The sequence below is a fragment of the Lithobates pipiens genome, unplaced genomic scaffold (genome assembly GCF_037356315.1).
Source record: "Lithobates pipiens isolate NorthernLeopardFrog02 unplaced genomic scaffold, aLitPip1_a1.2 Scaffold_13, whole genome shotgun sequence".
Classification (NCBI taxonomy): domain Eukaryota; kingdom Metazoa; phylum Chordata; class Amphibia; order Anura; family Ranidae; genus Lithobates; species Lithobates pipiens.
In genome coordinates, this window is record NW_027507718.1 from 424,026,280 (window position 1) to 424,051,027 (window position 24,748).

General features: G+C 40.7%; 1 protein-coding gene across 8 annotated transcripts in view; it reads right to left on the minus strand.

Annotated features, from left to right (window-relative positions):
- The window catches only part of TBC1D1 (TBC1 domain family member 1), a 311,597-nt gene that overhangs the window by 21,770 nt on the left and 265,079 nt on the right, over positions 1 to 24,748 (minus strand). For all 8 annotated transcript variants that reach the window (XM_077477646.1, XM_077477649.1, XM_077477648.1 and 5 more), the window contains 2 exons: positions 13,859 to 14,103; positions 10,234 to 10,393 (listed from right to left, as the gene is read on the minus strand). In XM_077477646.1, coding sequence (XP_077333772.1) covers positions 10,234 to 10,393; positions 13,859 to 14,103 — 405 coding nt within the window. The remainder of the gene's footprint in view (positions 1 to 10,233; positions 10,394 to 13,858; positions 14,104 to 24,748) is intronic.

Below are 24,748 nucleotides of genomic sequence, written 5' to 3' on the forward strand. Positions count from 1 at the left end.
GGTGAGGCAGTGTGTAATTTTATATATATATGTAGCTATACTAAAGTTTGAAGGACTGTAGCTCCAGAGGACCAAAACTGTTAAACTTTAAACAAAAAGACTTTTTTTTTCAGCAAGCAAATCAAAAATAAGGCTTCAAGCAGCACAAAATACAAAATTAAGTCCACTTATCTTCAGCACAAAGTAAAAGTAAGGCCTCATGTACACGAGACGCAGTTAAACGCGTGTTCAGATGCAGTTGGACACTTTTTTTCAACTGCCCCTGAACTCATTCAAATGTTTTTTGCCGTTTTTATGCAGTTGCGTTTAACCTCGTTTTTCCAGAAGCAAAAAAATGGGTTGAGACTCAAAAATGTCCAAGTTTCAGACGCAAAACGCGGCACCCGCATTTAGCCGCGTTTGCGTTTATATGCGTTTTTAAAGGAACCCAATTTTTTGGACCTGAAAACTCAGAAATATGATCTGAGAATGACATTTTGTGACCCGAATTTGGGGGCCCATATCTTGGGGCCACTTATTGCCAGGAACCCCAAATTTGGTATGCAGACACTGTGGATCTAGCACTACAACATATGCAAATTTGGGGTTCCTATCACCAAGTGACCCCAAGATAGGCTGCCCCAAAGTCGGGTCGCAAAATGTCATGCACTTTTCTGCATCAGAGAATGACATTTTGCGACTCCACTTTGGGGGCCCATATCTTGGGGCCAATTATTGCCAGGAACCCCAATGTCATGTCATGCACTTTTCTGCATCAGAGATAGATGGCCTCAAAGTCAACTGAGACCATCTGCGGCAATGTAATTTGGTCATTAGGGTTGGGTGTTATGGTAAGTGGTTATCCGTTAGGGTTATTGTTTAGGATTAAGGGTTGGATTAGTGTTAGGGTTGTTTAGGGTTAGTGTAAGGGATATGGTTAGCTGTTAGAGGTAGGGTTAGTGTTAGGGGTTAGGGTTAGTGTTAGGGTGAATGGTTAGGGTTAGGATTCTGGATATTTTAATAAGGCATTAAAAATTATTATACTACCATATACAGCAGCAAAGAATTAAAATATATTAATCAATACATATTTCACAATAAAAATATAAAACATGTATGAGCAGCTGCGTACCTACCCCGACAAGTTTTTAATTTTAGCCGGATGTCCATTGTCACATTTGATCTGCTCTTAGAAAAAGTACGATCTGGTCTGACATTCGTGGACACCAATATGAGAAACAGTGCATCACCAGAGGAACTGCTGTTGGTAACGATCAGGTATGTGTATATATTTATATAATATATTTATCTATAGATGTACAGATGAATTTTTTTCTCTGTCCTTTATTTAAAAAAAAAAAAAAAAAAAAGTCTATTTATAGCAAATTATCCAATTTTTTAAAATATCAAAAAATTTTCTTGTGGCAATTTTTAACATGTTAAAAATATATAAAAAAATTGGCCAAATAAATTTAAAACAATTATAAAAAATCTAATTAACATAGATTTTATTTTAAATAAAACAATTTGAAACTAGAAAAAATGAATAAAAACATATATTAAGATTAAAAAATAAATAATTAACTATTTTAATATTGTTTTATATTAGAAATAATGAAAACATGTTAAAAATTGCCACAAGAAAATTTTAGATATTTTAAAAAATTGGATAATTTGCTATAAATAGACATTTTTTTTAAAATAAAGGACAGAGAAAAAAATTAATCTGTACATCTATAGATAAATATATTTTATAAATATATACACATACCTGATCGTTACCAACAGCAGTTCCTCTGGTGACACACTGTTTCTCATATTGGTGTCCACGAATGTCAGACCAGGTCGTACTTTTTCTAAGAGCAGATCAAATGTGACAATGGACATCCGGCTAAAATTAAAAAACTTGTCGGGGTAGGTACGCAGCTGCACATACATGTTTGTGAAATATCCAACGGACATTCGCTGTCCCATCAACGGATGGGTCCAATATTGATGAGCTCTGACTCTGGACCTCTCACGAAATTTGCGACGACGTTGCTGTCTCATCAAGAGCAACATCAGGAGCATTTCCTGACATATATTCAATATGGGATCCATTTCAAAATATATACCACAGAAAGAGAGGCAAATACAAGTGTACAACTGCTCTCTATGCTACTGCTGCTCACTCTGATCAAAATAGCAGAAATAGTTAAAAAAACATGCTTTGAGAGCTTGGGGAGGGTCTACATGATGTTATCTTTATAAACGCAAACACGTCTAAACGCGGCATGCAAACGCGGCAAAACGCGCGGTTCAGCTTTTTTTGAGCAGAGTTTTCACCTGTGTCTCGTGTGCATGAGGGCCTAAAAGTAAAAAGGCACATGCAGTTTGTGGATGGGTCTTCACGCCAAGGTTTTAACAGTCCTTGTTAAATCTTTTAGCAACCTCCAGCAAACTTACAGCTCTCCAAGACAGGTGTATTCACCACCACCACTCCTAGCACTAGACTTCCTGTCTTTAAGGGATGCTTCCTGGAGGCCCTTAACCCTGTGTGTGCTGGAATCCCTGTAGTCAGGGGTGAAGGCTCTTTCCCGCCCGAATATCACTGCAGAGCCTCCGAAATTCCGGGTCCCAAATATCTTGCTATTAACACAGAGAGAACTGCGAGTCAGTCCTCTCCTGACTAAGGCTATTCCTGGGAATTCCTCACCCATCCTGGGTGACCCCCTGAATACTCCCATCCTGGTATCGGGTCAAGTATTGGAGCATTTGCACGAGTAAAAGTACTTGTGCAAATGCTTGGTATCGGTGCAACCCCAATATATACTTGACTCGATACCTGCATACCTCCTCAGCATAGCAGGGTGGGCCGGCAGCCTCACAGATGATTGGTATGCTCAGTTACTAGCACCAATCTCCCTGTATACCTTTTAACCACATGCTGACCAGGCCATAGCCAGAAGACAACTGCATCGCGGTTGGCTTATTCTGGGAGGGCGCCCATGGACGTCCTCCCAGAATCTTGCTCCCCTGGGGCGTGCACCCAGGAATATCCAGTAAATGGCTGCTGACAGTGGCCGTTTACCATGTGATCTCTCCATCAAATGACAGAGCAATCACTTAAACAACGTAAACAAACCTGCGTCACGTCCGGTTCCTCTCTCCCCTCTCTGAACCAATCGGTACATTGTGAGTGGAGAGGGGAGAGATCGAGTGTTGCAGCGCTGTGGGCTGGATGTGTACTGCCCACAGCGCTGATATGTTACAATTCCTGCCTCATCCAGCCATTCATCCATGCTCGGCAATACTCATCCATGCTCGGCAATACTCACCCATCCATCCATGCTCAGCAATACTCACCCATCCATCCATGCTCAGCAATACTCACCCATCCATCCATCCATGCTCAGCAATACTCACCCATCCATCCATGCTCAGCAATACTCACCCATCCATCCATCCTCAGCAATACTCACCCATCCATCCATCCTCAGCAATACTCACCCATCCATCCATCCTCAGCAATACTCACCCATCCATCCATCCTCAGCAATACTCATCCCTCCATCCTCAGCCATCCTATCCACACTCAGCCATACCCGTCCCAGTTATCCCATCCATACTCATCCATCCACATTCATGGCTCAACCATGCTTAGCCATCCCCATCCACAGCTCCTCCATGCCACTACGGTGACTCAAAGTGTAATAGGTAGTCAAATTAGATTTGACATTTATGCCCCTAGAATGCCTGATGGCATCCCTGAATGTTGGGCCTCTCTATGTGGCCATGGTGTGTAAAAGTCTCACACCTGTGGTATCGCCATACTCTATACTCAGGAGGAGTAGCAGACAATGTTTTGGGGGTGTAATTTTTGGCATATACATGCTATGTGATAGAAATATTGTATAAATGGACAACTTTGCGTAAAAAAATAAATAAAATGTGTTTTCATTTTCTTTCTACATTATCCAAAAACTTTGAAAAAAATGACACGTTATGTCTCAAAGATTATATGTTGGAGTGTTTTCTTTCCATAACGGGGGCATTTTTTGGGTGTTTGGATTGTCCTGGTGCTCCAGGGCCTTCAAAAGTGCAAGAGGTAGTCAAGACATTAGATGTGTATATGTTTATGCTCCAAGAACGCCTGATGGTGCTCCCTGCATGTTGGGCCTCTGTATGTGGCCACGGTGTGTAAAAGTCTCACATATTGGTATCACCATACTCAGGAAGAGTAGTAGAATGAGGTGTAATTTGTGCTATGCATATGCTATGTGTGAGAAATAACCTGTTAATATAACAATTTTGTGGGGCAAGAAAAAAAGAAAAAGAAAAATCTTGATTTTGCAAACAATTGTGGGAAAAAAAAATTACAACTTAAAACTCACCATGCCTCTTTCTAAATACCTTTGAATGTCTACTTTCCAAAAAGGGCTCATTTGGGGGGTAAGTAAGTTTGGGGGGCTTGTAAGGGTCTCAGTACTTCAGGTGTGATCAATTTTCAGAGATTGGCACCATAGCTTGTAGACAGACCAAATAATATACAACGATTTTGGATTATTTTTACCAAAGATATGTAGCAGTATAAAACTGTGCAGAAATTGAATATGAAGAAAAATAAAAAATTTGCAAAAATGTATAACAAAAACAAAGAAAACTATTTTTATTTATTTATACAAAATTTCTGGTCTTTTTCCCATTTATAGCGCAAAAAAGAAAAAATCCAGCGGTGATTAAATACCACCATGTGTGAAAAGAGGACAAACATTTCATATGGGTACAGTGTTGCATAACTGAGTATTTGTCATTCAAAGTGTGAGAGCATCGAAAGCTGAAAATTGGTCTAGTTAGGAAGGGGATTTATGGGTCAAGTGGTTAATAAAGCAGCCGACAGCCACTTCTCCTCCTCCTCCTCTCCCTCCCGTGGCTTTAAACTGCTTTATTAAAAAAGGTATACAGGGAGATTGGTGCTTGTAACTGCCTGCATATATATCTATATACACACACACACACACGCACACACACACTGCCCTCCCCCCCCCCCCCCAATGTATTTTCACATCGGTCTCACTTGTTAGACAGGTCAAGCATTGTCTCAGATCAGATATCTGCAATTAAAGGGTTGGCAAATGCCAACAATGCACATTTCCTATGTATTCCTTTGGGCTGGTAAATATGCCAATAAAATAGTTCTATTAACTGTTCAAAATGCACAAAACATTTCCATTGGTTCTGCCAATAATTTTGTCCTCTAACTTCCTCTGTTCAAAGGGCTAGAAGACCTGGGCTGCATTCTAATCTGTTCCCAGCGATCTCTGACTACCCAGTGTTATGGAGTAGAGGAGATGGGAAGGTTATTGCAATCCTGTCCTAGAGTGACAACACTGCTTTTTCCATACATACAGCTGGATGACTGAGTGTTGTCAATAGAACTGAAGTGCGTTAGTGGTAAGATCACCAGGTGAAAGCCTGAACAAAGAAAACTAATGCAGCCACCATATCAAAGGAGTGGTAAGCTGGAATATAGGTCATCTTTTTTTTTTATGGGCTTCAATATGTTCTTAATGATTTTACCTGCTGATCAAATCTCAAATTGCAAAATAGACCCACAGATACATTTATCCCATTTGGGGGGAGGTGCTTGTCTTTACAACCTTAACCTACACTAGGGACAGTAACTGTCCTATGATTTTTGCAAGAAAAATAGCATGAAGGAATCCCCACCTACCACAGTCTCTTAAGCTGACACCATACACCTATAGATTATCTGCAGATTTTCTATGGTTAGATGGAAAAAGTGGGAGATTCCTCCATCCACACAGTTTAGTGAACATGGAGAAATCTGTTGTACTTTTTCCATCTAACCATAGAAAATCTGCACATAATCTATAAGTGTATGGCCAAATTTAGACCAGCAGCCCAGGACCCTCCCTTTGTAGTTTCAAGTGCTTGAAGGATTGAAGACAAAATTAAAAATATTTCCTACCGTTCCAGGTCTTTGCTTGGAGCAGACTTCAGACAGATTGCAAGCTACTTGTTAAATTTAATGACAGAAAACTTAATTTACCCCCATTGACAAAGAGGAACAATGCTGAGTTTCCCCTTATTAACATACAATGGAGGCGGACAAACCATGTTCAAATCTAGTTTACAACTCACAATGCTAATTTGCCAGCAAAGTACAAACAGGGTTAAATTATGGTAAACATCAACTTTCGCGCCCCCCTGCATAGCAGAGAAAAAAAAAACAATTTTGTAGTTTTCAGAAAAGTGCAAGTAAAATGAAAGCAGCGATTTTTACATTTGCTTGGTTATGTGAATAAGAACAGGTCATAAATAGATTACATAGGTTTGTAACCACTTTGACACACACACAATATATATATATATATATATATATATATATATATATATATATATATATATATATATACATATACATATATATACATATACATATATATACATATACATATATATACATATACATATATATACATATATATATATATATATATATATATATATACACACATATACACATATATACATATATATACATATATACATACACACACACACGCACACACACACACGCACACACACACACGCACACACACACACGCACACACACACACGCACACACACACACGCACACACGCACACGCACACACACACACGCACACACACGCACACACACACGCACACACACACGCACACACACACGCACACACACACACACGCACACACACACGCACACACACACACGCAATATTAGCAAAAGCATTGGGACATCTGCCTTTACCCCGCATATGAAATTTAATGGCATCTCAGTCTTAGTCCGTAGGGTTCAATATTGAGTTGGCACATTCTTTGCAGCTATAACAGCTTCAACTCATCTGGGAAGGCTGTGAGTGTGTCTATGGGAAGTCTGACAATTCTTCCATAATCGCATTTGTGCAGTCAGGTACTGATGTTGGAAAAGAAGACCTGGCTTGCAATCTCCACTCTAATTCTCCCCAAAGGTGTTCTATCGGGTTGAGATCAGGACTATGTAGGCCAGTCAAGTTCCTCCACCCCAAACTCTCTCATCCGTGTCTTTATGGACCTTTTGTTGTGCACTGGTGCGCAGTCATGTTGGAACAGGAAGGGGCCATCCCCAAACTATTCCGACAAAGTTGGGAGCATGAAATTGTCCAAAATGTCTTGGTATGCTGTCGCCTTAAGAGTTCCCTTCAATGAAACGAAGGGGCCAAAGCCCAACCCCTGAAACAGGGCTCGACAAACCCCGGTCGCCAGGTCGCATTTGCGCCTAGATTTCGTGTCCTGGAGACTGGGGCAACGCTGCTGGGGTATCCTGTCTCCATTTGGACCCCGAACTACGCCGCGCAATTCCATCGGGCCGCGCCGGCCAGTAATTGAGGCCGCGGCTTTGCGGCCTTCTAAAATCTTTCGGTAGTCTGGCGCCATCTTGTGGTGGATGTAGAAATTACACCCTATTCCAATAATGCTAATTCCTAATGGAGTGAAGCTCCCCTGCCTGTTTTTTGCCCAACGGTGAGTGTGGTGGCTGGTAAATGGCTTCTCATTATATTATATATATATTATTAAATTTATTAATTTATTTATTAATTTAATTATATATATATATATATATATATAATTATTTTTTTTTTTTTTGTAAAAAGTAAAAAAAAAAAAATATTTTAATTAAGGAAAAAAAAAATATTATTTGTAATCCTCCCTGCTTGACCCCTTTCACAAGGGCTGTCTGATCAGGTTCACCTGTCAGTTTTTCAGGCGGACCTGATCGAACCCTTAGCAGGGAAATGGCAGTAAATGAGCGGGAATATGTCGGAAATAATAGTCACATTCTTTTGTTAACCACTTCGTGCCCGCGCTATAGATGAATGATGTCTACAGCGCGGACACCAATTGCCGGGAGGGCGTCCCTAGACATCCTCCTGTTTACTTCCCCTCTGCACGCCGCCATGGGCGAGCATCGGGGAAGTTCTGTGTTGGCCGTGTCCCTTGGATACAGCCAATCACAGATCATGCTAAATGACCAATCACAGCGGCCATTTAGCACTCGAGCGGTGTGTCCAATGAGAGGTGATCTCATATGTGGGGGGCTGGGGGCTATCTTCCCCTCACTCGTCTCCATGTCAGGCCAGGGACAGGTCCAGATCGCCGTCACGGACCTGGCTCCTAACTTTTTTAGCTGGCTCCTAGATTCCAAGCAAATTTGTCAACCCCTGCCCTGAAAAACAACCCCACACCATAATCCCCCCTCCACCAAATGATTTGGACCAGTGCACAAAGCAAGGTCCATAAAGAAAATAAAAATAAAAAAGAGTGAGCCTTCCCAGAAGAATTGAAGCTGTTAGGCTTAATGTACATATAGTAATGTACAGATAGTAACATCTGTTGAAAACCGTCCATTTTGCCGCGTTTACGTTTAGAGCTGTAAAAGGGTGTGCCTACGGACTAAGATACCATTAAAGGTCATGTGCGTGTAAAGGCAGGCATCCCAATACTTTTGGTAATATAGTGTATATATTTTTTTTTTTTTTTAAGGACAAATGAGGCTTTTGCTTTACAAAAAATGTGTGCACAATTGACGAAGAGATGAGAGAGAAAGAAAGAAAGAAAGAGAAAGAGAAAAAGAAAGAAAGAAAGAAAGAAAGAAAGAGAGCGAGAAAAAGAAAGAAAGAAAGAGAGCGAGAAAAAGAAAGAAAGAGAAAAAGAAAGAAAGAGAGAGAAAAAGAAAGAAAGAGAAAAAGAAAGAAAGAGAAAAAGAAAGAAAGAGAAAAAGAAAGAAAGAGAAAAGAAAGAAAGAGAAAAAGAAAGAAAGAAAGAGAAAAAGAAAGAGAGAAAGAGAAAAAGAAAGAGAAAAAGAAAGAGAGAAAGAAAGAAAGAGAAAAAGAAAGAAAGAGAAAAAGAAAGAAAGAGAAAAAGAAAGAAAGAGAAAAAGAAAGAAAGAAAGAGAAAAAGAAAGAGAGAAAGAGAAAAAGAAAGAGAGAAAGAAAGAAAGAGAAAAAGAAAGAAAGAGAAAAAGAAAGAAAGAGAAAAAGAAAGAAAGAGAAAAAGAAAGAAAGAGAAAAAGAAAGAAAGAGAAAAAGAAAGAAAGAGAAAAAGAAAGAAAGAGAAAAAGAAAGAAATAAAGAAAGAAAGAAAGAGAAAAAGAAAGAAAGAAAGAGAAAAAGAAAGAAAGAAAGAAAGAAAGAGAAAAAGAGAGAAAGAGAGAAAGAGAGAAAGAGAGAAAGAAAGAAAAAAAGAAAGAGAAAGAAAGAGAAAAAGAAAGAAAGAGAAAAAGAAAGAAAGAAAGAGAAAAAGAAAGAAAGAAAGAGAAAAAGAAAGAAAGAAAGAGAAAAAGAAAGAAAGAAAGAGAAAAAGAAAGAAAGAGAAAAAGAAAGAAAGAGAAAGAAAGAAAGAGAGAAAAAGAAAGAAAGAAAGAAAGAGAGAAAAAGAAAGAAAGAAAGAAAGAGAGAAAAAGAAAGAAAGAAAGAAAGAGAAAAAGAAAGAAAGAAAGAGAGAAAGAGAGAGAAAAAGAAAGAAAGAAAGAAAGAGAAAAAGAAAGAGAGAAAGAAAGAAAGAAAGAAAGAGAAAAAGAAAGAGAGAAAGAAAGAAAGAAAGAAAGAGAGAAAGAAAGAAAGAAAGAGAGAAAGAAAGAGAGAAAGAGAGAAAGAAAGAAAGAAAGAAAAAGAAAGAAAGAAAAAAAGAAAGAGAAAAAAGAAAGAAAGAGAAATAGAAAGAAAGAAAGAAAGAAAGAGAGAAAGAAAGAGAAAAAAAGAAAAAGAAAGAAAGAAAAAAAGTTTCCCACGTTGACCACAATTTAAAATAAAATGTTTTGAGTTGCCAATTGTACATGCACGGTTGCTGTGGTGAAAATATTCTCAATATTTTGCATATTTGCCAAATGCATACACACGGGCCACAAAAAGCAAAAGCGCGCATTGAACCAATTCAAAATTCTTTTTTTTTTTAAATAATGACTACATATGGTACAAGGAATTAAAGAGGGCTACATGGTGAGCCAAATCTAGCACCATTTAGTTACATAATGTAAAGGATGGGGCAACAACTCCTTTATATCTAAACAGAGAACAGGCCAAGAACACATCTCTGTACACTGGAGGCATGAAAAGGGTTTTCTTCCAGCTGCACCCTTCAGTTTATGTTAGCATTTCATTCCACCATTTCTCTCATCACCAGCCCTGGATAAAGAACAAGAATAACATCAAATACATGTTTGCTTTCAAAACTTACCAAACACTCTGGCCACAAAACCCAAGGGGAACTGGGAAGCAAACATGGTGAGGAACCAAGGGGCAGCGTAGAGGCTCGGGCCGATCTCAAATTCCTCCAGGTGGTTGTACAGATCTCTGTGATAGTCATGGAGAAGGCGAGACAGCTGGTACATCTGGATCTAAGAGGAGAACAAAATGCATTTAAATGCACGCATATTATAGAGAATACTTGTATATACACAAAGGCTGATAAAAGTGATATTTTGGAAGAAGGGTACAGTCACAGGGGAAATCAGAAGGAAATAAGCCCTTGGAAAGAACCTCTTCTAAACACTTTGCTAATCACTCACTTATCCATCATCACCGGCAGACAGTTTACAACAAACACATTTGTAAGATAAACACGAGCAGACAAGCCTAAAACAAGCCATCAATTTATTTGACAGGTTTCAGGTTGGTTATGCCCTTATTAGAGTAAGGGAGAGGACAGAACTTCTATCTCATTTAGATCCAATAACATTGTGAATCTGTGAACTATGACATTGTAATATTTAAACCCAAACTCCAGGACTTCAGCCTAAAATCAGCTGACATTGTGCTCTTGCTGGGCGTCAAATGCATCCACTGTGACTTCAAGGAGGGGTGTGCACTCTTCAGGCACCCCTGCCCTGAATCGCTCCATTGCTATATGTGCCCCTACTAAGGAGACTCAAAAATCCAGAGAGTTAGGCCTGCAGTAGACAGAGGAGCCTTGACAAGGGCACTGCAGCTTACGCATATATTTGCAAACGTGTGCAAACAAAGCCCTCTGTTTTTACAAAACTTGTTAGACAGGGTTGATTTGGTTGCTTTGCAGACTGGCTTATAAGCGTGCTGGGAAATTTTTGGTTTGTTTGCGATGTGCGTTGTCCATCTATGTGCACTTTACTGCAAAAGAAGATGGGAATAAAGCCCCAAAATGGAACAAATGCGTTGTCCATAGAGGCCCCCATTCAATAAAAAGGTGCGTGGGTTCTTCAGGAAGGTTGGTATTTATTGATGGTGAAAACAGGTTAAAAACACCATAATGAGTTTCGTGGCTCTTTAGTGGCCACTTCATCAGGAAAAGTTGTACAGTACACTTTAGTGGGCTGAGGGAATGCACTGCACACAGATCCCATCCATTAAAGTGTACTGTACACCTTTTTCTGATGAAGTGGCCACTAAAGAGCCACGAAAAATGTTGATATGTTTTCATGATCAATAAATACCAACCTTTCTGAAGAATCCACTTGAAAGCACTTTTTCATTGAATGGGTGTCTCTGCTGACCACACACTGGTTTCATTTTGGGGCCTTATTCTACCTACTTTTTTTCACTGGATTTGATCGTAACCTAGCGTGGTGCAAGAATTTCCAGAAAACCCAGACGAGCTTCGAGTGCGACCACCTACACTTTGCATGGAGACAGTCATATTCTCCACATACTCTAAAATAGGTTGCTTGACCCTAGGACGGGTATCCAGGACCTTATGAATGCAAGTATTTGCTTTCTACACTTTTTGACTTGCTTTTCACATACGGTCAACTGAATACTATCCTTAGAAGGATCTCGCTTGTGGCTTTTAATCTCCCCCCCCCCCCCCCTGCCACCCCTCCTTTTTGTATTCCTCCTAGTCTCTGCTCATCTGAAGCACTACGGATTTAACTTTACTGCAAAGGCTGGTTATAAGTTGAGGTGGTTGCCACTTTTTTTGTACAACTTAAAATCTGCTGGCTTACTATAAGTGCATGCCACCTCTTGGACATATTTCTTTAGGCTCCTTTACATGGGGCAGACCCTTGTTAAGATCAGCAGGGGATTTGTCCACTCAGTTTATGCAGAGCGGACATGGACAGAGCCAGCTCTGCTCTATGGGCACTCAGGAATAAAACAGACTCCACTGTGTTTACATTTGACTGCATTCCGATGCGATCCACCTAGACCAAGGATGACGGGTCCCTTTCCATTTTTTTTAGGGGACCAGATCAGCCCAGAGGTAGGTGAGTGTTAATGAACACACAAGTCTGTTTACACTCGCAGGTCCATAGGGGTTAATGGACCATCTGATCAGGTCCACCTGGAAAAAGGACAGGCAGACCCTTCATGTGAAAGGAGCCTTAAAGTGAATTTAAGCCTTCATTTTTTTTTTTTTTTTTAATAAATCATGTGGCACAGAATCCTCTAAGCACTGTGATAGAGACACTGCCTTGCCATACAGCAGTTCTACCCATCTCTCTACTTGCCCATTCAGGCTTTGTATTTTGTGAATGGGGAGAGGAGAGTGGGCAGAGTTGCTGCATGCAACTCTGCAGCTGCAGGAGCGGAGATCAGAGTAGCAGAAGTATAGCAATAGCTACACAACCAGTAAAATTAAAAACTGTAAATAAAAGATAAGCCCATGAGGTGGCATGCACCTCACTGGACTTAGCCCATAGTTATCCAGAACATTTCAAAAAGTGACTGAATTCCCGGAGTTTAGCTTTAAAGCGGAGCTCCACCGTAAAAAAAATGTTTAAAAGCCAGTAGCTACAAATACTGTAGCTGCTGACTTTTAATAAATGGACACTTACCTGTCCAGGGTGCCCGCGATTTCGGGAGCAGATGACGAGCAATTACCCGTCTCTCGGCTGCCCCCGCCACCATCCCCTGTCAGGGAATCAGGAAGTTTCGGCTTCACTGCCCAGTTCCCTACTGTGCTAGTCGTGCAGCACGTTTTCACTTGTCCCCGTTGTGTTCTGGGAACTGTGTGTTTCCCAGAATACAATGGGGAGGGCAGGCATCTGCGGCTAGCTATGCCCAGAAATGGGTGCAGATACCTGTATTATACAGGTATCTGCACCCCCTTCCCCCCTGAAAGGTGCCAATTGTAGCACCGGAGGGGGGAGGAATCAGCGGAACAGAGGGTGGAGCTCCGCTTTAATGTTTGGGTTAAAGTGCAAAAGTGCCGTTTACCTTCTGGGCGGCAGGATTTCCCCAGCCCCCTCTTATTCTTACCTGAGCCCGATCAGATCCAGCAATGCGCACACGAGAGCAGAGGCTCTCGCTACTGTCTCCCTCTTCATTGGGCAGATTGATAGCATTGGGGAGATTGATAGCCATTGGCTCCCACTGCTGTCAATCAAATGCTCTGGTGAGGGGGGGGGCTGGGGGTTGAGATTAGATGGGAGAGATTAGATTGGGAGAAAGTATGCACAGGTGCCACTTTCCATGGAGGCACTAGACAAAGAGGAGGGACATGGAGCACTGGCGGAGTGACCTCAGAAGATGAGGATTGAGGCTGCTCTGTGCATGACCATCGCACAGAACAGGCAAATATAACGTATTTGTTATTTGAATATAAAAAAAAAAAAAAAAAAAACAAAGGTTTCATATGTTACTTTAGAAATGTCCTTAGCAAAGTACAACTGGGAACCATAAGCAGCTTTATGTACAGGTAGGTTTACCTTACATAAAGTGGAACTCTGCTCACACCCTTACCTGTACTATTTCGATTTTCTACTGCAGCAGGAAATGGAACACTACAATATTATGCCAAGAGGGTGAAAAATGCAAAGGTGTGCAAGACTAGATATTTGTATATTCTGGAAATTATTAGACGTTCGTGTTTTTTTAGGAAGATATACCTGTAGAGTAACCATATCAGGCCGATACTGCTTCCTCAGGCCAATATCATACATGAGGAACTTCAACAATTTAAAGGCATCCTCTTCGCTCATGTGGAGAAGCAGCACTCCGGCAACAAAGCTGAGTCCTTGGCAGTAACCCACTTCAGGATCCAACAAGGAATAGGCCTTCAGAATGTTGTACAGTGACAGCTGTCCTGCTCCCAGCTGGGCTGAGAAGTATGGGTGTGTCGGGAAGGTGCGTCCTAAGAAAACAATTGAGGTTAGCTATTCAAATAAGTTTAGTTGAACCTTGCTGTAAGGGCAGGTCAAACAAAAACAAGAATCTTTTGAAGCAACTTTATCTCCTTAAGTAAACTTTCAACACCACTTACTAGGTAAACAGCATAAAATCAACTTGCCTTTGGCCCTTTTGAATTATGTACTCAGATAATGAAAATAAGCCACTTTATAAGGTTCACTACAGCATATCAGATAAAATAAATTATAAAATAATTCCAAGCTATCTTTACACCTGGCCAAATTAGTAGCATAAATTAAGCGGATGATTTACACAAAGTTCCTGATAATATGCTCAAAAGGGACATGCAGGCAGTACAAGCAACCACACTGACACCTAATGGTGATAAATAGTACTAACACACGCTATTACTTTTTTCCCCAGTGTCCTTAAAAAACAATCCTGCAGGTCTAATATACCAGTACTTTGCTCTGCCACCATGTACAATGGCAGAACACAAAAAAACCTGCAGGGTAATAAATTACGAGGCAAGCATACACTTTTAAGAACAGTTCAGATGTAACCTTAGGTTACTGCCCATGCATCAGTCCGGGGATTTAAAAGGAGGTCTTCTTTCCCTTCCATCCTTAGAGAAACTGGGCTGGATCAGAGCAATTCTGATTGGTCAAAGTGGTCATGCCAGCACGATATTTGTAGCGGTTTATCAAATGTAAAATTTAAGGGAAAAAAAATACACTTCGGATTTTAGTGAACACAAATACCCAAATTTTTGTCAAAACATGAAAAATGGAGTTATGCTGAATAAACCGATACCCAATGTGTCACGCTTTAAAATTGCGTATGCTCATGGAACAGCGCCAAACTATGGTACCTAAAAATCTTCATAGGTGACGCTTTAAAAGCCTTTACAGGTTAAAAGTTTAGAGTTACACAGGAGATCTGGTGCTAGAATTATTGCTCTCATTCCGACGTTCCTGGCGATAACTCACATACATGATCATCGTTTACATATGTATGCAGGACCAATGTGCGCATTTTAGAAGCACGGGGTTTGGAGCTTTAATTTTATTAAATTTTTTTTTTTCTACCTTTCATTTTTGTGCTACTATAAGGAATGACAACAACATCCCTTGTGATAGCATGGGCTGTGACAGGTTATCCTTTTGGAGAGACCTGGGATCCTCTTCTGCCACCTGTAAAAGTCCTCCAGTGGCTCTATAGCAACTTTTACATTATAGAGAATCATCTGCTGAAAAAAAAAAAAAAAAAAAAAAAAAAAAAAGATAACAGGATGAGGATTGTGGCTTTAACCATTTTTTTGGTATAACCACTTCAACCTTGGGTTGTATATAAAACGGCCTAAAGATGGGAAGTAGTTAAAGCAGAACTAAAAGCAAAACTTTTTCTGAATAGAGTAAGGGAGGTTTAGAACCCCTGTCCGTTTTATTTTTGCATCCAATAGAGATTTCCCTTTACTTCCTGTCTCATAGCCAAAACATGAATAATAAGTTGATAATGATAAACAGGACAAATAGAGGGTGAACACAGGGCAGTAGGGGCGTAAGGGATCGTCACCGATCCGTGATCCGAACGGGTCACCCCGTTAGGATCGGCACACGCCACGATCCGCGGAGTGCTCCACGGTCTCGGCCTTAGGAAAGGCTGAGGCTTTGGCCTAGTTCCAGAGCGCCGGCCATCTTGGTGCACCCGTCGGCATTTACAATGTAATCGCTCCGTCAAATAATGGAGCGATCACTTGTAAACAAACCATGATGACGCCAGTTTCCTCTCTCCCCTCTGTGTACAGATCTGTACAGTGGAGGGTAGAGATCGGATAGCAGCAGCGCTGTGGGCTGCATCTGTAGTGCCCACAGTGCTGCTCTGTGACAATTGCAGTCACTGCCATCCCTCCATACCCTGCCAATACCCTACCAATACTCAGCGATACCCAGCCATGCTCAGCCAATATTACAGTGGGGGAGAAGACGTGGATATTACATTGGGGGAGATGTATATTACAGTGGGGGAGATTGTGGATATTACAGTGGGGACTATATGGTGGTGGAGTTTTCACTGGTTTTTGCAAATACAATTATTATTTGCGGATCCGACAAATGATCCGATCTGTGACTCTGATCCGAGAAATGATACGATCAGTGAGTTTTTTGATCTGTTGCACCCCTAACAGGCAGCAATAAAAACCTGATAGGTGTTCTTATCCCTCCCTCTCCACTCTATCGAAAACTACCAAAAAAAATGTATATTAAATAAAAATCTTAGCTCTTAATATTTTATAAACTGTTAAAAAGATATGCCAAAGCGTGTGTGCAATATATGAATCAACAGTGTTATTAGCACAACAGATACAAAGTTCAAAGATATTCCAAATTAATTTAAAGGCAAACTCCACTTTCGATTATATTTCCAGGAATTAAAAAAAAAAAATACGCAGATCTTGCTTTGTAGTTAAAACAAAGCCAGTGGTAGATGGCACAAAGGTAGGAGAAACAGAATATCCAGGGTGATAACAGGATGATAATGACCGGGGAAAACACTATAGATACAGCAATGGCAGCCAGGCAAAGACAATCAGAAGGCAGATTCCGAGAGATGAAGGGACCTCTGAATAATCCAAAACACACACAAGTGCAGTATGCATAAAAACCATTGATTAAAAACCATTGTGCAACTGGCATCTTACATTCTGAAAAACATCAAAGCGTATATCGTACCCGCCAGGTGCCAGGAGGATCATCACAGCGGGACCCACGCATCATACAAGGACATCCGCACCAGGGTGCACGGAGCCAAGTTACATGCAGCGTATCTAGCCAGGTTGTGTATGGCATGTGTGGGTGCTGGAGGAGCAGGTATCCAGGTGGATACCTGCTCCTCCAGCGCGGTTGTCCTTGTATGACACGCAGGTCCCGGTGTGGCAATCCTCCTGGGTCCAATATGCGCTTTGATATTTTTTCAGAATGTAAGTGGCCATTTGCACAAAAATCAATGGTTTTTATGCATCATGCACTTAGACCCCTTTCACACTGAGCCGCTTTACAGGTTCTATAGTGCTAAAAATAGTGCCTGCAAAGCGCCTCTCCTCTCACTCCAATGTGCTTTCACACTGGAGCGGTGCGCTGGCAAGGCGCCCAAAAAAAAAGGGCAGTGCCACTTTTAACCCTTTTTTGTCAGTTAAAAGCGACACGCTAGCGTCAAGAAAAAAAAAAAAAACGCCTGGCGCTGCTCAGTGTGAAAGTGCCTTTAGAGTGGCGCTCCTTGCTTGTGTGTGTTTTGGATCTTGCTTTGTAGACAATCCAGTACTGTGCTGCAATGTCATATTGTAAGATTGAAAGAATGGAATAAAGAAGAAGAGTGGAAGGAATTTTGTTTCTGGGGGGTTGGAGGTTTTTTTTTTTCCCTCACTCAGGAATATGGGGGTATGGTAGAATTAATGGTAACAGGATTTGGAGTAGAAGAGGTGGTGGGACAGTCTAAAGGTTACTATAAGTAGAATGGGTGCTGAAGAGGGAGGGGAGGGGATGGAGGGAGGGGAGGGGGGATGGAGGGAGGGGAGGGGGGATGGAGGAATGGGGGGGATTGTTTTTCTCCTAAGGTGGGAGGCGTAAGCATGTCAATCTTTTTTGGAATAGAATATATAGGATTGTTTGGTATTTGTGTAGCTTCTTTTTTGAACTATTGACTATAAAGTTGTATGAATTGATATGTTGGCCTTTAAATATAAATAATATTTGATAACAAAACAAAACAAAAACAAAAAAAAGATTGGAAGAACTTTGCATTCTCTGGATCTCGTCAGGATAGTGATGTCACCCTCACAGTATGAGAGCTGGAGGAGGAAACCAAATGTAAACACCCCCCCCCACGAGTTTTTTCATTTTAATATTAATATATGTAACTATATACAGTATATTTATATTTTGTTGAATATAAATCTATTATTTATATTTAATACAAGTTTACTTAAACCTTTGAGAAAGGTGAAAGGGGCAACACGAAAAGCACACCAAGCTTGAAGCTAAAGACCCATACTGAAAATACTAAAAATGAATTTAGAAATGACAATTTTTATTGAGATTTTAATGATTGGGGTAGAAAATACTTTAAGCAACTCATCTTCAGCAAGATCAGGCAATCTCATCTCCCTGCACAAACTCACTTAGAAGGAACATTAAATCAAGCAGATTAAAAAACCTGATAAAAGTTATTGTTCCTAATGCCAATAAGACACCTCACTACCAACATGCTACCAACACTATACACAAATGATCTGAGGGCCTTACGCTGGTCTGTGCGCAGCCCACAATGTCAGTTTAAAGTAATACTAAAGGCATCTTTTTTTTTTTTTTAAACAAACTTATCTGCTCTGTGCAAATTAAATTGCACAGAGAAGTCCCGATCTTCCTCTTGAATTTCCCCCGGCCGGTGCTCCTAATCCCTCCCCTGATAGCAAGCCGCTTGCTATGGGGGCACTCATGCGTGCTCGCTCCCAGGCCCCGCCTCCCACTTGCTCCTTACAATGCTGTGTCTGAGTAAATGAGATGGTAGAGCGCCGAGAGTCTCTCTGCTCTTATGCACATTGCTGGACTGAGATTGGGCTCAGGTAAGTATGGGGGGGGGGGGGGGAGGAGGCTGCACATGGCATGCACAAAGCCAAAAAATCTGCCTCGAGATTGGACTATTTTTCCTGGTTTTAAAACTTAATTTTTTCCCCACTTCAAGCATACTCCGTCTTCCTGTCAGACAAAATCATAACTCCAGACTGCCTTTTTTGGCCTCTCACAGCCTAGGTTTTCATCATCATCTGTTTATACTGTCAAAATTAAAGTTAGTGCTTCAGGAATAAAAACCTCTAGGCTGGGTCCACTGATCAATGCGTGAATGATTAGCTGGAATTAAGCATGCTGCAACTTGCTTCTGTTAGTAAAATTATTATTGCTTTGACACTTAACAGGAACAAGAGGATGCTGGGAATCTAAGGAGTGCAGGTAATGTGCCTGTGATTACAGCTCCATAACTGTAACCAAGAACTTTTTTTTTTTTTTTTGGTCATTAATATAGTGAACTACACTTCTCTGTCCCGGCATGAAACATAAAACAGGGAAGGGTTCTTGTAAAGGTAAATGAAGCGTTCAACACAACAGCCCTCTTGTTAAACACTACCCCACCCTTGTGTTTCAGGAATGCTGCAGTAATAATGCCATTGCAATATAAAATTACAGATCTTTTCAGCATGACAAAGCTATGCGATAAAAATTAGGCTGAAGTATTATACAGATAAATCAACAAATAATAAAATGCCTTCAGATCAGCAAATAATGTAACAAGAATGAAAGTATGCAAGTGACACATTCCCCATCACGGATCTCACAGGTGACACATACCCTGTCGGCAAAAAGGAGTGAGAAAATCATATCTTTCAGGATATGCTTGAGTATTTTCTTTCTTTTTTTTTTTTTTTTTCAAGCCAAATACATTTAAGAGAGTATTCTTCAATTAGATGATAGATGTGTATTTTAGAGAAAAAAAAATAAAGGTTCGCTGCCATTTCACAAGAAGTAATCACCACTCTAGATATGTGCTCCTCCCGTAATCTCTCTCACTACGACACGGTTTCACAAGGGTGCCAGCTCAGTTCACCAACTGCACAAAATAGATTCAAGAGAGATATTCCAGACCGAGGCAACCCTTATTAAACTTTGATTGCCAGTACCAAAAGACCGCACAAATCGGTGGGGGAAGGAAGCCGACGCGTTTCGCAGTCTCCTTAGCGCTTAGTCATGATCAATCAGTCCATTCCTGCAGCCTCATACTTCTAACCTCAGGTAACCACAGCTGCGGTTAATGGCCTGATGTGCAACCCCCCCATTATGAAATAGAACCAAATTACATTGTATCCATGTGCAAAACATACACATAAATCCAAAATGTGTACTCAAACCAAAAAGAAATAAAAAAATAAACATAAAGGATACCCAATTGACAAAGGGAGTGGAAACCAACACATACGATCCGATCTTATGCATATATCTAATGCACAATACTAATTATCGAATTAAGGAGATAGTAGACCAATGTGAGTTCTTTTTCTGAAACCTGCAAGGTAAGGTCATAATGTACTAGTATGCATCGCATACTAGCAAATTCTGTGAAACTTACCTTAGAACGAAGCCCTTCCAGCGGCGAGCTGTCACCGCTGAGAAGGCTTCCATATTCACCCGCCTTCCTCCTAGGTTCACAGACTTCGGCTGTGTGAGTGGCCGCACATCACATGACATCACTCACATGCCTACACATGGGAGCCATCATTTACAGCACAGGACTGTGAAAAACGGCCCGGGTGGCCGTTCCTTCAGAGTGCATTTGCAGTAAATATCTCCTAAACAGTGCATGTTTAGGAGGCATTTACAGCACCTATAGGCAACCCTCATTATAGGCTTACCTATAGGTAAAAATCATGCATGGGAGTTTACTCCCACTTTAGAACTTACCTCTACTATAACAAAAATCACTACATAAACGAAACATGACATCTTCAGGACAAAAGACAACTCAGCTTTAGAGCTGCACGATTAATTGTTAATGAATTGAGATCGCGATTCTACCCCCCTCGCGATCTTAAAGCATTTTCCCGACTCAGTGTAGAGTTCTCTGTTCAAGCTAACAGCTGTAAAAAATAAAAAAAAACCCACACAGGCAGCCTGCCAAGTTTAATGACAACATCACAGACAAAGATAAAGAGAAACATTAACACTTCGACCCCTTTCACACTGGGGACAAGTAGCAGTAGTGGTAAAGCACTGTTAGTTTTAGTGACACTTTACCGTTTTAGCTGAGATTTTCGGCCACTAGCTGGGAACTTTTAACCCCCGCTAGTGGCTGAACAAAGGGTTAAAAGCGCCGCATTGCGATGCTACCGAAGCTCTTTGCAGGGGCTTCGGGAGCACTGCCCATTCATTTCAATGGGCAGGGCATTTTGGGAGTGGTGTATGCACCGCTCCCAAACCACACCAAAGATACTGCTTGCAGGACTTTTCTTTCCCATCCTGCAAGTGCATCGCCCCAGTGCGAAAGCACTCTGGCTTTCACACTGGGGAGGCTTGAGAGGTGCTTTTTCATCACTAAAACACCTGAAAAGTGTGAACGGGATATTAGTCCTTTAAGATCAAAGGGATGAAATTCGGTCTGTAAATGAGGCAAGTTTAACCCCTTAAAGAATAAACCTTTTCTGACACTTGTTGCTTACAAGTTAAAATCAGCATTTTTTGCTAGAAAATTGCTTAGAACCCCCAAACATTATATATATATATATATATATATATATATATATATATATATATATATATATATATATATATATATATTAGTAGAGTCCCTAGAGACTAAAATGGCGGTTGTTGCAATATTTTATGTCACACAGTATTTGCGCAGTGGTCTTATAAATGCAATTTTTTGGGAAAAAACACACTTTAATAAATGTAAAAAAAAAACGAAACCATAAAGTTAGCCCACTTTTTTGGGATATAATGTGAAAGATGATGTTAAGCTGCGAGAATCATGAGAGAATCGTGATCTTTAGACCCCTTTCACACTGGGTCGTTTTGCAGGCGCTATAAATAGCACCTGTAAACTGACCTGAAACAGCCGCTGCTGTCTCTCCAGTGTGAAAGCCCAGAGGGCTTTCACACTGGAGCGGTGCACTGGCAGGACGGTAAAAAAAAAAATCCTGCTAGCAGCATCTTTGTAGTGGTGAAGGAGCGGTGTATACACCGCTCCTGCCCATTGAAAACCACCATGCTAGCAGCCGAATAGCGCTGCAAATCTGACGGTAGAGCAACAATTCTTTTTTTTCCCAGATCCTCAGAGTTCTTTGCCATAAGGTGCCATGTTGAACTTCCAGTTACCAGTATGAGAGCGAGTGATGACACCAAATTTACCAAACCTGCTCCCCATTCACACCTGAGACCTTGTAACACTAATCGAGTCACAACACCTGGGAGGGAAAATGGCTAATTGGACCCAATTTGGACATTTTCACTTAGGGGTGTTCTCAGTTTTTTTTCCAGTGGTTTAGACATTAATGGCTGTGTGTTGAGTTATTTTGAGGGGACAGCAAATTTACACTGTTATACAAGCTGTACACTCACTACTTTACATTGTAGCAAAGTGTCATTTCTTCAGTGTTGTCACATGGAAAGATAGAATAAAATATTTACAAAAATGTGAGGGGTGTACTCACTTTTGTGAAATGCTGTTTATAACACAGCACTGTTTGTTCTTTTAAGTGCAATTTTATGCTTTTAATAAAAAGTTAATTTGATTTCACACTATGTGAAGCGTGTCTCTTTTTACCGGTCCTTACCTGCATGCATGGAACCTTGACTGGGAGGTGAGATCACTGGTGCCAGTCCCAAGGAGGGAGGACCACCTTTTACCAAGAGAGACGTTTGGAGATCGGAATTGTGGATCCTGTACATCATTATAAAAGTGCTTTTTGACTCTTATATTCTTGCGAGTTATATGAATCTAGTAAGCAGATGAGGGTTTTTTTCTAGGAATGGTGCACTTGGAATGGTGTTCACACTGAAGATTGAGACGTTGTTTATATTGAAGACTGACATTTTTCTAATCCATTTAAAACTAACAGAGATTAGGTTATAAAATAATATCCCAAGCTTTTAACATCTCACAAAGCACTGTTAAATCCATCATGCAAAAATGGAAAGAGTATGGCCCAACTCCAAACCTACTAAGACATGGCTGTCCACCTAAACTGACAGGCCGGGCAAGGAGAGCATTAATGAGAGAAGCAACCAAGAGGCCCATGGTAACTCTGGAGGAGCTGCAAACATCCACAACTCAGGTAGGAGAATCTGTCCACAGGACAACTATTAGTCGTACACTCCACAAATCTGGCCTTTATGGAAGAGTGGCAAGAAGAAAGCAATTTTTGAAAGAAAAGCATAAGAAGTTCCTTTTGCAGTTTGCAAGAAGCCATGTAGGGGACACAGAAAACATGTGAAGGAAGGTGCTCTGGTCAGATGAGACTAAAATTTAATTTTTTGGCTTAAAAGCAAAATGCTGTGTGTGGTCGAAAACTAAACACTGCGTATCACCCAAAACACAACATCCCCACTGTGAAACATGGTGGTGGCAGCATATTGTGGGGATGCTTTTCTTCAGCAGGGACAGTGAAGCTGGTCAGAGTTGATGGGAATATAGATGTAGCCAATTACAGGGCAATCTTAGAAAACCTTTTCAAGTCTGTAAAAGACAGGGGCGGAGGTTCACCTTCCAGCACGACAACGACCCTAAACATACAGCCAGAGCTACAATGGAATGGTTTAGATCAAAGCATATTCATACATCAGAATGGCCCAAAGGCCAGACTTAAATCAAATTAAGAATCTGTGGCAAGACTTAAAAAGTGCTGTTCACAGACGCTTTCCATCCAATCTGACAGCTTGAGCTATTTTTTTCAAAGAAGAGAGCAAAGCTTTACTCTCTAGATCAGTGTTTTTCAACTCCAGTCCTCAAGGCACCCCAACAGGTCATGTTTTCTGGCTTTCCATTGTTTTTCACAGGTGATTTTATCAGTTCCACTGCCTTAGTTCTTACCACAGCTGTTTCATCTGATGGAAATCCTGAAAGCATGACCTGTTGGGGCTCCTTGAGGACTGGAGTTGAGAAACACTGCTCTAGATGTGCAAAGCTGATAGAAACATCCACAACATGACTTGCAGCTGTAATTGCAGCGAAAGGTGGTTCTACATATTATTGACTCAGGGGGGCTGAATACAATTGCACACCACACTTTTCACATATTTGTAAAAAATGTTGAAAACCATTTATGATTTTGCTTCCACTTCACAATTATGTGACACTTTGTGTAGGTCTAACTATCACATAAAAACCCAATAAAATACATTTAAGTTTTTGGTTGTAACGTGACAAAATGTGGAAAATGTGAAGGGGTATGAATACGTTTTCGAGGCACTGTAACCAATTCTTGAGCATCACTTCTCTTCTAAAGGTGTTCTCACCATTCACTTTGAGGTGGATGGAGGAATCTTCTCGCTGTATCATTGTAGTCTGAAGGCGGGACTCCTCTGTTGCCATAAGACACTGATCTCATTGGCTGCATGCAGTGATCAGAGCAAAATTTTCAACAACTTTTCATGAATGGGAATGGCCATAGATGGACCAGAATTTAGCCAGTCACTGCTGAACCAGCTGAATTTCAACTCCTCTATGATCAGCTTAAGCAAACCGAATTTATCCCTTATTTTTTTTTACCCAGAGCCGTTGTCAGCTTCTGTTTTTGTTTTTGCAGGTCACTAGCAGTCAGTGTCTACCCTAACAGAGGTCTCTGTGCAGTCAAGGACATTTTCTTCCAAAGAACTGCATCTAGCATGGGAAATATTAGCGACCGTATTGACACAATATGAGGTGTATTACAAAAACACAACTTAACACATTTTTCAAGTCTATACCACTTGAAATAATCAGCCTGTGTGTAAAAATCTCTCAATTATAGGCTGGGGGGTGTATTATACATGCAGTATTGGTCAGAAGATCCAATCTGCTCTGCTTTTTAAGGTCTTCTGATCTGCTGACCGGCTTTGCATATA